The sequence below is a fragment of the Enhydra lutris genome, unplaced genomic scaffold (assembly GCF_002288905.1).
Source record: "Enhydra lutris kenyoni isolate GAN:26980312 unplaced genomic scaffold, ASM228890v2 scaffoldscaffold69, whole genome shotgun sequence".
NCBI classification, from domain to species: Eukaryota; Metazoa; Chordata; class Mammalia; order Carnivora; family Mustelidae; genus Enhydra; species Enhydra lutris.
Window position 1 is genome coordinate 3,131,176 of NW_019154153.1, and position 12,101 is coordinate 3,143,276.

The following is a 12,101-nucleotide window of genomic DNA, read 5'->3' on the forward strand; positions in this document are numbered from 1 at the left end:
AATGCAATAAATTTCCCAAGTCTAACTAATCTCTACAACTCTTTTCTAGTCCTTCTAAAATCTGTTCTCCAAAATTACTACTATGCAAATTGGACTTCTCTATTACATTCTTTTCTTAAAATTTTATTCCCTTGATGCTACCATTCTTCTAGTGTTCTATTTAGTTCAACCCCTGGCTTCTTTTTTACCTTTGCCCACCCACTAATTATTCCTATTCTGCCCCAAGAAAATTATCCTCCCCTGTCTCTTACTCTGTTTTTCTCTGTATATTTATATGTATTCTCTCCCTAGATGATTTCATGTACTTTCATTATTTCAGCCGACTGAATGACTAACATAGACATTTGGGAATCTATAGCTTTACCTTGGACCTATTCTTTGAGCTTCAGTGCCTAATGAACTTCTTCATGGAGGTTTCACAAGTACCTCGCTTAACGTATCAAATTGAATGTATCTCCATAGCCTTTCCTCTCCCCCCAAAAATAAAATCCCTAATTCTTTCTTATTCCTTCCCTCAGTTGACAGCACAATCATCTATCCCTACCCTTTTATCTGTGCTTCTTTTTTGTCTCCAAATGCCAATTCATCACTAAACCCTGAATATTTTATCTCTGAAATATGAAGATTCCTTTCTCTACTAGTGCCCTCATTCAGGCTGTAGAAACCTCATACTACCCCTAACTAAACTCTATACATCCCCTGTATTCCTTAAACCCATTCTCCACAATTACTACCATGCAAATCTACTTACCTTCTTCGTTTATAATTCTTTAGTTACTCTCCACTGCCTATAGCTGAGTTTATTTGTGTGGGAGGCGTGTGTGGAAGATTCAAAGAGCATGTAAATATAAACATGATAATGATGTCTAGGAATTCTTCAAAATGTTAAAGAGATGACCTGTGCATTCCAAATTTATCTTAATCCACAATGACCTACCAGTCCAAGCAAGGAGAGTATCCTCACAGAAATGGATATATCAAGTTATTTAGCACAAAACTACTAGCCATTAAGATGATCTTGTCAGGGGTGACTGAGTGGCTCAGTTGGCTAGAGTATGCCTTTGGCTCAGGTCATGATACCAGAGTCCTGGGATTGAATCTCACATCAGGCTCCCTGCTCAGCAGGAAATCTGCTTCTCTCTCTCTCTCTCTACATATATATATATATATATATATATATATATATATACACACACACACACATATATATATCTGTCTCCCCTCCCCCTACTCATGCTCTCTTGCTGTCTCTCTCTCTCTCAAATAAATAAATAAAATCTTAAAAAATAATAAGATGATCCTGTCATTATCCCAAGCAACTTGTTTACATCTATTAGTAGAGAAAATGATCATCAATAATGATTTGATTTACTAATTAGTTTCATCTCTCACTGTTTGGTTTATGCATTAGTTTGTGTTTAATTAACACAAGACCATCCACTATGCACATACTGACAAAAAAAAAAATCATGTCTCTGAGAAGCAGAACCTTGGCCGCACATTTCTATAGAAATAGTGTGGTTTTTCTTAACTAACAGGAAAATGATGATTATACCAACTAGATTTCTAAACACTCTTTAAAAATTACCCCTAAATTCTTAAATTTCTTAAGAATTCTTGAATTCCTAGAAAAACTGTGTTTGCTTTTGAGGACAGTTTACCTGAAGGTTCCTTCCTAAAAATCATTAAGCACATTCATTTAGCATAACACACTTAATATGTCAATCTTGCAATGCCAAGATTCAAGTCACAATGCCAAAAAGCAAATTCTTCATGAAAGTCCATCTGAAAGGCACCTGGGTGGCTCAGCCAGGTAATTTTGGCTTAGGTCATGATGTCAGGATTGTGAGGTAAATTGTGTGGTGGGCGCGAACCCTGCTTAAGATTATCTCCCTCCCTCTGCTCCCCACTCAAAAAAAAAAAAAAAAAAGAGAGAGAGAGAGAGAGAGAGAGAGAGAAAAGAAAGCCCATCTGAAAATCTAAATTAATATAAATTAAGGTGGAGATAGGATCAATTATGTCCAATCACAAAACCAAGCAAATTACTGACATCATTCCTCTCATGTAGACTATCATTAACCAACCTTTTAAAAAGTACACATAAGGGGTGCCTGGGCGGCTCAGTGGGTTAAAGCCTCTGCCTTCAGCTCAGGTCATAACCCCAGGGTCCTGGGATCGAGCCCCGCATTGGGCTCTCTGCTCAGCAGGGAGCCGCATTGGGCTCTCTGCTCAGCAGGGAGCCGGCTTCCTTCCCCCACTCCACCTGCTTCCTTCCCCCCTTCTGCCTGCTTCCTCCCCACCCCTCTGCCTGCCTCTCTGCCTACTTGTGATCTCCGTCTGTCAAATAAATAAATAAAAATCTTAAAAAAAAAAAAGTACACACAATATTAAGTCTACACCTGATAAAGACACCATACTCTCCCAAATAAAAGCACTCTCAAGAAGAGCTTCTGGCAACTTCTCTTCAGTCTGAAAAGCTGCTCCCGTTTGTCTTAAGATTTGATAAAACTCCTAAAATTGAAAAACCAAAAAGCTCCTAAACCCAACTTTATTTTTTCTAACTAGAAACCTTATTTTATTTTTTGCTAATTTTTATTTGGGTTAATCCAGTTGAGGTCAATTAGGAAAGGGTGGGAATTGAGGAAAGAATCTGTCAGTATTAGAATCTGGGTGCTATTCTCTTCCAGACTTTTAAAATTTTGCTTTTTAACTTTTACAGAGCTAAACAAAGTAGTGAAAAAAGGAATTATATCATCTTTCCAATGCAGCTTTTTTTAAATTCAATTATAATTCCAGGGGCTTTTCCCCAATTTTCTATTGCAAGTCCTAAAGACTAACTTTAAGAAGTTTAAAATATCCAACCAATTTGTAACAGGTGACAACATAAGTCCTTTAAAAAATGGATTTTTTAAAGCACCATTATCCTTTTATTATCTATAACACTTTACAAAGTACCTTCACATAGTTTTTCAGTTATCTTCAGCAATCCAGTTAAGTCATATTACTAATAATAAATCAGCATTACAAATTTAAGTTCCTTACTCAGAGTCAGATAATTGAGTAACAGAGAACCCAAATGTTCTACAACTATTTCTAACTTAGAAAAGAACATGGTATTTATTAAAGTATATTGAGAATCTACTTATATCTTCAAAGAGCTCAAGGACTAGTTAAGGAGACCGAATATAAACAATTTCGAATCATTCTGAAGAACACCACAAGAATGATCCCAAAAGAAAAAAGATCTCAGCAAATTCTGGAAGGTAATAATTCAAAAAGGCTGGCATTTGAGAAAGTGACAGGTCATAAAATTACAAAGTTAGGCAGAAGACGGGTAAAGCTAAAGAATTTCAAAGCACTGATGACAACATGTTCAACTCCAAAGTTCCCCCATAAGAATGATAGCAACAGTAAGAGTTTTGCTACATGAATTTTCAAGCTTAAGTATAGACAAATCAAACAAAATGTTCACAAATATCCTCAAAAAGACAACCTAAAAAGATGCTGTATCATCACAGTTAATACTTATGTGCGAGGCCCTGTCCCTAATGTTTTACACTTACATAATTCATTTAGCTGTCACAACAACTCTATAAAGTAGGTACTCTTATTACATCCCATTTTATCAATAGAAAACTAACACAGAGGTTGCCCAGTGACACAATCATTAGCAGAGTCAGAATTTGAATTCAGGCAGTTATGTTCTTAATGACTGTGTTACACTGCAGAAAATAATGCCCTCTTCAAACCTAAATTTAGGTCACGCATGGTAAGTCTCACCTATGCCTGCACACTACAGTAGTCCTGTTAAGAAAAGAGAAAAAAAGAAAAAACCAAAAAAATTCCTTAAATAAAATGCAAGATGCTAAAAATAAATAAATACAAAGAACTGGTACAGCAAAACCTAGTAACTATTATGAGTTTTTCATGTTATACTAACATTTTCAGAACTTATAATTTGAGCATAACCATTCTTGCTTTTACAGCTTTATCTAAAAAACTTAAGAGCTACTAGAAAACCCAAATAACAGGTTTAGAGTAATTTCTGAAAATGAGAGCTCAGTTTTAGTTGAATGTTTCCATAGAGATTAAGTAGAATGACTTTCAAGTGACCGGAATCTTGCACTAAAACATAAATATCAAGAAATGAACTCAATCACCATACAAGATTCCTCATTTGTTTTACACAAAAACAACCTTACACTAGGAATAACTGTGATAGTTAAGATACTTAAGGTGAGGAAAAAAAAAGTAATAGAAAAGGAAAACATTTAAACCCTTAACACTAAGAAAAATCATTGAAAAGTCAACTTAAATATAATTCTCAATTCCTGTACCACAAAGATTACTTCCTACAGCAATAAATTTACATAGAGTTTAAATCATACCTAACCAAAATTATGCTGTCTTTAATCCCACTGTCTCGTTAGGAGGGAAAAAGGATTACCTCAAACAAGTTACCGATCATTCTTTAATTTGCAAAGCAACAACACTTGAGTTATCTCAATGTTGCCCATACTTGTCAGTGATTGAGACTTTAAAATAAACAAGAAAAACCTCCCAAGACTATTCCCTGAAATCTTGTTCTGGGACTGAAAATTACTGAAGATTCTCATCCTGAAAAACAAGGAATCTGGCACAAATGTAAAAAATAAAAGCAAAAAACACATCAATGTTCAAATGGAAGATTCAGTTCAGGAGTTATTTTAAGAACTAAAGCAAAGAAATCACAGAACCACATCACATTTCTGCAGCATTGCTAAACTTTATAAAACATTAATAAAAACCTGTACACTTGAAACTAATGTAACATTGTGTGTCAACTACACTTCAACTTAAAAAAAGAAAATTAAGTTCAAAAAAATTAATATCATATACTCATGATGAGACATGACCCTTAATTAACAACAACAACAAAAAGAACCCAGAGCAAAGCAAACTCTAAGAACACTGGAGCTTAAACAAAATTTGACTTCCTCTTCCAAGTTGATCAGGAAACAATCTCATCAATATACAAAGTGAATATACAAAGTATCAAATTATCAAGTGAACTCTACAGAAGCAATTTGGGGAGAATGTAAAGTGAAGTAAAATCATTTACAAATCTGTGTATAAATACATATTCATAAAAAAAATTATGCTACATTTCTTAAAAAACTAAGATCTGTACATAGAAAAGCAATGTAAACTCTGCAAAGTCCAGCAATAACATTTTCTGACCAAGGCAACTGAGTGTCAAAATTAAGGTGCATCATTTGCCTAATAAAATCAAGTAAAGAAATCTGCATCTTAAAAGACCAAAGTTAGGACTTAAGATCCTATGGTATCAAAGTATTAACTAATATTATTTACTAGGAATTGATACTTGTTTTAGTAGATAACTATGCATACTATGACTCTAAAAATTAGCCTGATGGAAACAAATTTGATTTGTATACCACATTCCCTCATTCTTCATCCCAAAAAAGTCTATTTACATATTTGAATTGATAAAATCAATACCCAAACCAAAGTACTGAATTTACTATGGTTATAGAATTCTGAAGAAATCTGACTGTGACTTCCACACCAAAATAAAACTGCTTCATTTGAGATGTACTAATCAGCATCTACTAAACTACAAATGCTTTAACATTTCCCAAATCATTAGACCCTAACCAGTTTTTTTCGGGGCTCCTGGGTGGCTCAGTCAGTTAGTTAAACATCTGCCTTCTACTCAGGCCATGAGCTCAGGGTCCTGGGATCAAGGACTGAGCCCCATATTCTGCTCTCTGCTCAGCGGGGAGCCTGCTTGTCTCTCTCCCTCTGCCACTCCCCCTCCTTGTGCTCTCTCTCTCTCACTGTTAAATAAATAAACAAAATCTTTTAAAAAAAAAAATCCTAACCAGTTTTTTTTTAAGATTTTATTTATTTGTTTGAGAAAGAAAGAACACTGAAGGAGGGAGAGGCAGACTCCCAGCTGAGCAGAGAGCCCAGCTCAGGGCTCAATCACAGGACCCCTAGATCATGACCTGAGCCCAAGGCAGATGCCCAACCCACTGTGTCATCCAGGTGCCCTGATCCTAACCAGTTTAAAATTTGTCCTTTACCAGTCTAAGTAAGTCATTTACCTGCTCCATGATTTCAGATTCTTTATCCAGTAAGTAGCTGGGCAGAATAACCTAAGATTTCTTACAATTTCAATACACTAAGATTTTTAACTCAACAACTGAATACAATACTTCTCCTACCTTCCTACAGACAAGTATGTATGTTAGGAGTATACTTTCAGTGAAAAAAGCTTTGCTTTCTTCCCAATGCTTTAATAATCCCTTGACTTGTCCTTTAATTTGTATCCAAAGACAAGAACTCAAACACTCACCTAATGAACACATTAGGCAAATGTCCTGGGTCAAGAAACCAAAAATGCTGCCCAACTACTGCTATAAAGGATCCTGGGGCTAAGAAAATCACATTTTAAAAAAACAAAACAAAAAATTGTATAAACAGGGTCAAATGACACATGAAAGTTTCTAAAGCAGGGTACCACTCAATGAGCTAGGATTTATTTGGTTCTACAGCCAAATCCTCAACTGGCTTAAAAATAATATGGTGAGGGGCGCCTGGGTGGCTCAGTGGGTTAAGCCACTGCCTTCGGCTCAGGTCATGATCTCAGGGTCCTGGGATCGAGTCCCGCATCGGGCTCGCTGCTCGGCAGGGAGCCTGCTTCCCTCTCTCTCTCTCTCTCTGCCTGCTTCTCTGTCTACTTGTGATCTCTCTCTGTCAAATAAATAAATAAAATCTTAAAAAAAAAAAATATGGTGATATTATACATAAGGCATCAGATATTCTTTAATTTGACCATGCCCAAGTCTAGACATAGAACAAAAATCCAAAAAGCAATGAGTTCAAAGAAAAACTGAGAAGCTTAGACAAAATTATTATGACATTAGACAAACCGATTTTTCCACTGTATCATTAGTTCCAAGATAAATAAACAATCAAAAAATGCCAGGTGAGGGGCGCCTGGATGGCTCAGGTGGTTAACTGGCTGCCTTTGGCTCAGGTCATGATCCCAGGGTTCTGGGATCCAACCCCACAACAGGCTCCCTGCTGGGGGAGGGGCGATGTCTGCAAGCCCCTCTCCCTTTGCTCCTCCCCCCCTACCTTGTCCACTCATGCTCACTCAAATAAATAAGTAAAATCATTTTTTAAAAATTCCAGGTAATTAAGGAAAACACACACATTACATTCTGATGAATCTTCAAAGTTAAATCATTGAAACTAACAAAATTAATCCATAAAGTGCTCAAAATTTACTTGGGCCCAGTCTTAAGAAAGTAAGGTAACCAATTAAAAATATACAGATCTATAAAGCACCTATTCAAATGTAAAACCTTACAAAAGAATAAAATCCAGGGGCGCCTAGGTGGTTCAGTGGGTTGGGGCCTCTGCCTTCAGCTCAGGTCATGATCTCAGGGTCCTGGGATCGAGGCCCACATCAGGCTCTCTGCTCAGCAGGGAGCCTGCTTCCCCTCTTCTCTCTCTCTGCCTGCCTCTCTGCCTACTTGTGATCTTTCTCTGTCAAATAAGTAAATAAAATCTTTAAAAAAAAAAAAAGAATAAAATCCAGGATCAGCAGCAATAGGCACCCCAAGTACAAAAGCAAAAAAAAAAAAAAAAAAAAAAAAGTGTCCTCGTGTAAACCAAAATTTTTGCCTGTAAACCTGTAAACCAAAGGAATCAGAACTAAGTTTTTGAGTATGACTGACCAATAGGAATAAAGTTATAGTTTGACAAGATTTTTTTCAAAAAGGCCTGCACCCTTGCCAATAGAAACCACCATAAAATTTAGTAGTTTTTATTTCACAATGCCTTAGAAGTTCTACATCATTTACTGTAAAACTTAAGAAATTATTATGTTCCTAAAGAACTTGTCAGTTTTTAAGTTCACTTCCTTCCACATATTGACTTCCCTTCATTTTTGATATGGCCTTGGTCATTTGGAAGATGGCATTCAAAGGGTTAACATATTAGTTCATGGATAAAATAAACTCCTAGATTACTCGGTCATTTTCATATTCTATTTTGATCCATTTGGCCCATTTTCTTGACAAGAAGAATATGGATAATGGCATTTTTCCTGTATACTGTAACTGACTTTTTCATTCAGTCTAACTCTGATTCTTCCAATAACCTCCGTTCACTTCCAGATGAGGGCAACATTCAATCAAGCTGCTATAGGTCAAACAACAAGTTGCCCAAATCTGGCTATTTAAACATAGAATACACTTGTCAACCAGAATGACACACCATTATTTACACCATGAAAACCTCCCTGAGAGGTTAAAAGCAAAGCATTGTGAGTCCTTTGGACTCTTGGGAAAGACTGGCTTAAAAACCTTTCATAACAAGTTTAAAATAACCACAGTGACATTACAACTCTCAAAGCACTTACACAGTTTTACATGGGCTCTTGTACTAGTCACTGTATAGTGAGTGGGATGAAGACTTACTAGTTTTAATTTATGCTGTCAGAGAACTTTTAGCTACCAAAAAGCTTAAGCATCATCAAGAGGGACAATAGCAAACACTTACTGTACCTTTCTAGTACGAAGGCATTTATCCAGAGAAGAAAGTCTTTTTTATAGTTTATATTAAATGCCTGTACAATCACCAACTAAGATATAGCCCAAGTAAGGTCATTCAAGAACAAGGTCGTTCTTACTTTAAAAGTACAGCCTGATCTCAGGCATGGAAACTCGCATGTAACACACCAGCAGCTCAACAGTGCAGAGCCTCCAGTGAGACTGAAATGCAAAGGGCAAGAAGCCTCTGTACTTTCCTAACTCAGAAACTTTCCCACTAACTTCGAGTTTCCTGCCAGACACTAAAAGAGTAACAAGTAGGTAAAGCGTCTGTACTAAGAAGATTTCATCACTCCCCTCTAGTAGCAAACCTCTTTTTGGCTACCAGTAATTCTTATCCTACGTTGGTCATGCCCCAAATTCTACTTTCAATTCTTTGAAAAGTTGGCCTCCCACCCCTCCCACCGGCCCCGCCGAAGCGAACAGTTAAGAGAATGACCTGTAGGAGAGAAATTCGATCAACTGGATTCACCCAGCCAAATGTAGGTCCAAACCACCGGAAAATAAAGAAGTGGGGCTATACCTGCAGTTCACACCAGGCGACCTCCACAGTAGTTTCAGTGTCCAGACCTTTGTAGACGGTCTTAAAGGAGCCTCTGCCGATCTCGATGTCAAACTTGAGAAAGCGGCCATCATTGGACATTCCCACGGCCTTGGTCTCCAGCTCTTCGATGTCATCCTGTTGCTGGCTCCGCTCCTCCTGCGATTCCTTGGCGCTGCCGCCGCCGCTGCCACTTCTGGCCGACGGAGGCTCCTCTTTGCTCCCCACATGGTTGGGCGGGGACACTTGGCGATCTCTGCTGGTACTGCCGGGGGCTGTCGCGGCGGCAGGGCCCGCGCCGGCTGGCTCCCCGGGGGCGGCAGAGGCGGGAGGGAGCTGAGCTACCTGGGCAGCGGCGGTGGCGGTCAAGGTCTCCTCGCGGTGCTGCTCCGGCGGAGTACTCTGAGGCGGGACCGCGGAGGCGGTGGGCTGGGGGAGAGGAAGGGGAAGGCCGGGCAGTTCCAGCGCCGTGGCATTGGAGTCGCAGATGACGCTGCGGCGGAAGAAGCGGTGCTCCGTGGTGGTCGTGGTCGCGGCCGCGCCACGGCTGTCCTTGTCCATAGTGTGGCGGCGACGCCGGTACTCCTCCGTCCGGCCGGTCCCAGCGTCGGACGCCGCGCTGCCCAGTTTTTCTCCCACCGAGGAATCGGAGCTGGAGCCATTCTTGGCGGAAGGCGCCGGCGGCGAGAGGAACAGGGCGCTCGGAGTGCTGCTCTGCTTCTCTGCGGCACCGCCAGACATGGTCGGTCCGAGGAGCGAGGCGAGCGGGGTCGGACTTGTGAATGAAGAGAGGGCGAGGGGCCGAGCCCGCAGAGCGGCGGCGGGGTGCGGCTCCCGCTACGAGGGCTCCGGCGGCCGGCGGGGTCGGAGGCGCCCAGACGGCTCCTCGCTCAGCACTGACAAGCCGCCCCGAAGGAGACGCTGGCCACTGGGCCCAGTTGCGGCGGCTGCTGCGGCTCACGAGGCGGGCTCGTCGGCGGGCGGTCGAGGAGCTGAGGCACTGGGGTTAGCGCCTCACGGTCCGCATCCATCCTGCGGCGAGCGGCGGCCGGGAAGCCTGGAGCAGCAGAGGCGCCGCAGTCATGAGGGGCAGGGCTAGGAGCCGGCACCGAGTCGAAGCGGATGCGGCGGATGCGGCGGCGGCTCCAGCTCCCCGGGCTGGGCGGGCTAGGCCCCGGGGGCGGCGGCAACGCGAGGAACGGACGAGCGCGGACTCCCGAGCGGTGGCAGTCCCAGAGCCGACGAGGGTGGGAGGGGCCGAGGAAGGCAAGGGAGGGCCGGCCCGGGGGCTCCGGGTCAGTCAGTCAGTCGGTCGCCTCCTCCCACACGCGCCCCCAGCTAGGGGGACCAGTCTCACAGGGCGCCCATCGCCCGGACAGGAAGGGCCGAAGCCTCGAAGCCTCGGTGCCTGAGGAGCGGGCCCCCCCTTCCCCGAGGCCTCCCCGCCCGCCCCGGGCCTGGCAAACCCCGTCTCCTCCCGGGCCGGTGCCGGGGGCTGACGGAGGGTGGGAACGGTGGGGAGGGGAGGGCCGCTCACCGCGGGGCCCGAGCTCCGCTGCTTCTCTGGGCCGAGAGGAGAGGAGACCGAGAGGATTGGGTGACGGGGGTTAGGGAGAGTAAATAGTCACCCCCACCAGGCGCTTTCTGTCACCGAAGATGGGGGTGCAGAGTGCCCGAGTGTGAAGAGCCGCGTCCGCCGGAGAAACTCTCCGCGCTAAATGGCGCCGGGAGTCTGAAGCCTCCACACAGCCCGCTCGGACCCCGCCCCCCGCCGCCCGGGGCGCCCCACCCCCACCCGGCTCTCGGGGCTCTCGCGCAGCCGTGCTAGTACCGAGGTTCTCTGGGATTTGTAGTTTTCGCCTTTGAAGCATGAAAGAGATTGGGGAGGAGGGAGCCTACGACTTCCGTGATGCTCTGTGGTTGCTTTAGCCTGATGCCTCACGGGAGTTGTAGTTTTCTTTGGAAACCGCCCCTTCTGGAAGGCTGATGGGAGCGTCACCGTAGGTCGCTAAACCCCATCCTTAAACGCTAGCTAGGAAAATCATTATTTAGGGTTTAATTGTGGAAAAAGGGCCGGAAGAAAAAAAAAAAAAGAGGGAGGCAGAACGAGAGGAGACACTCCCATCATGCTCTGCTGAGGGGAGAGAGCGCTAAGAGGTTGACATGCGATGAAAGATGATCTGTTGTTCATCTTTAATGGAGAGAACCGCAGTAGTGTTGAGTGATTGTAAGGGTGTGGGGGTGGAGGAGGAAAGCAAAGCAAAGAGAACCAGAACCTGAGCCCAGAGAGCCAGAGGGGCTGAAGACTCCTTCCATAGGGTAAAAGAAATTTTGTGAAGATTGTGCATGGGATTAATAGTGATTAAATGGGTTGGGGGAGGAGACAGAGTATTACCTCCTCTCCTCTTCCCTTCCATAACAATTAAGGCCACACTCTCAGCTGCAGCCCCACGATAGATATTCTGGCTCTCAAAGATGGGCTGCCCTCCTGAAATCCAGGATCATAACGAATCCTTTGCTTTACCAGAAAAAAATTAACGGTGCGGTGAGCGAGGATTCGAGAAAAGAGATCTTTGCGTCTTTTACCACAAACTTGAAAGAGCAGAGTTGACTTTTGCTTTGTAGTCGGTTGAGCTTCATTTCCATCTTTCATTTGCTTGAGGGCTTAGTAAAACAACATCCCGTTTCTCTAGAGGTACATGAATGTACACATGTAATTTATACGTGGCTTTGGACATAGAAGAAATCTAGATCCAGGTGGTTCACGGTAATGGAATGCTTTTCTTGAAAGCATCCTTGGGCTATCTGGACCCCTTTGCTCCTCGCAACTACTCGAGATTGTACAGGTGATGAGCACCAGGGGGCACCAGACAGAGTGGGAAGCCCGACCAGTCAGATGGCAGTTAAAAGTAAAGCTCTTAGCCCACCGTAAG

General features: G+C 42.8%; 1 protein-coding gene across 4 annotated transcripts in view; it reads right to left on the bottom strand.

Annotated features, from left to right (window-relative positions):
• LOC111159801 (WNK lysine deficient protein kinase 1) overlaps nt 1–9,982 on the bottom strand; it is a 153,887-nt gene extending 143,905 nt beyond the window's left edge. For all 4 annotated transcript variants that reach the window (XM_022522416.1, XM_022522415.1, XM_022522414.1 and 1 more), the window contains exon 1: nt 9,151–9,982. In XM_022522416.1, coding sequence (XP_022378124.1) covers nt 9,151–9,909 — 759 coding nt within the window. In that variant the 5' untranslated portion in view covers nt 9,910–9,982. The remainder of the gene's footprint in view (nt 1–9,150) is intronic.
• Nucleotides 9,983–12,101: the final 2,119 nt, after the last annotated feature.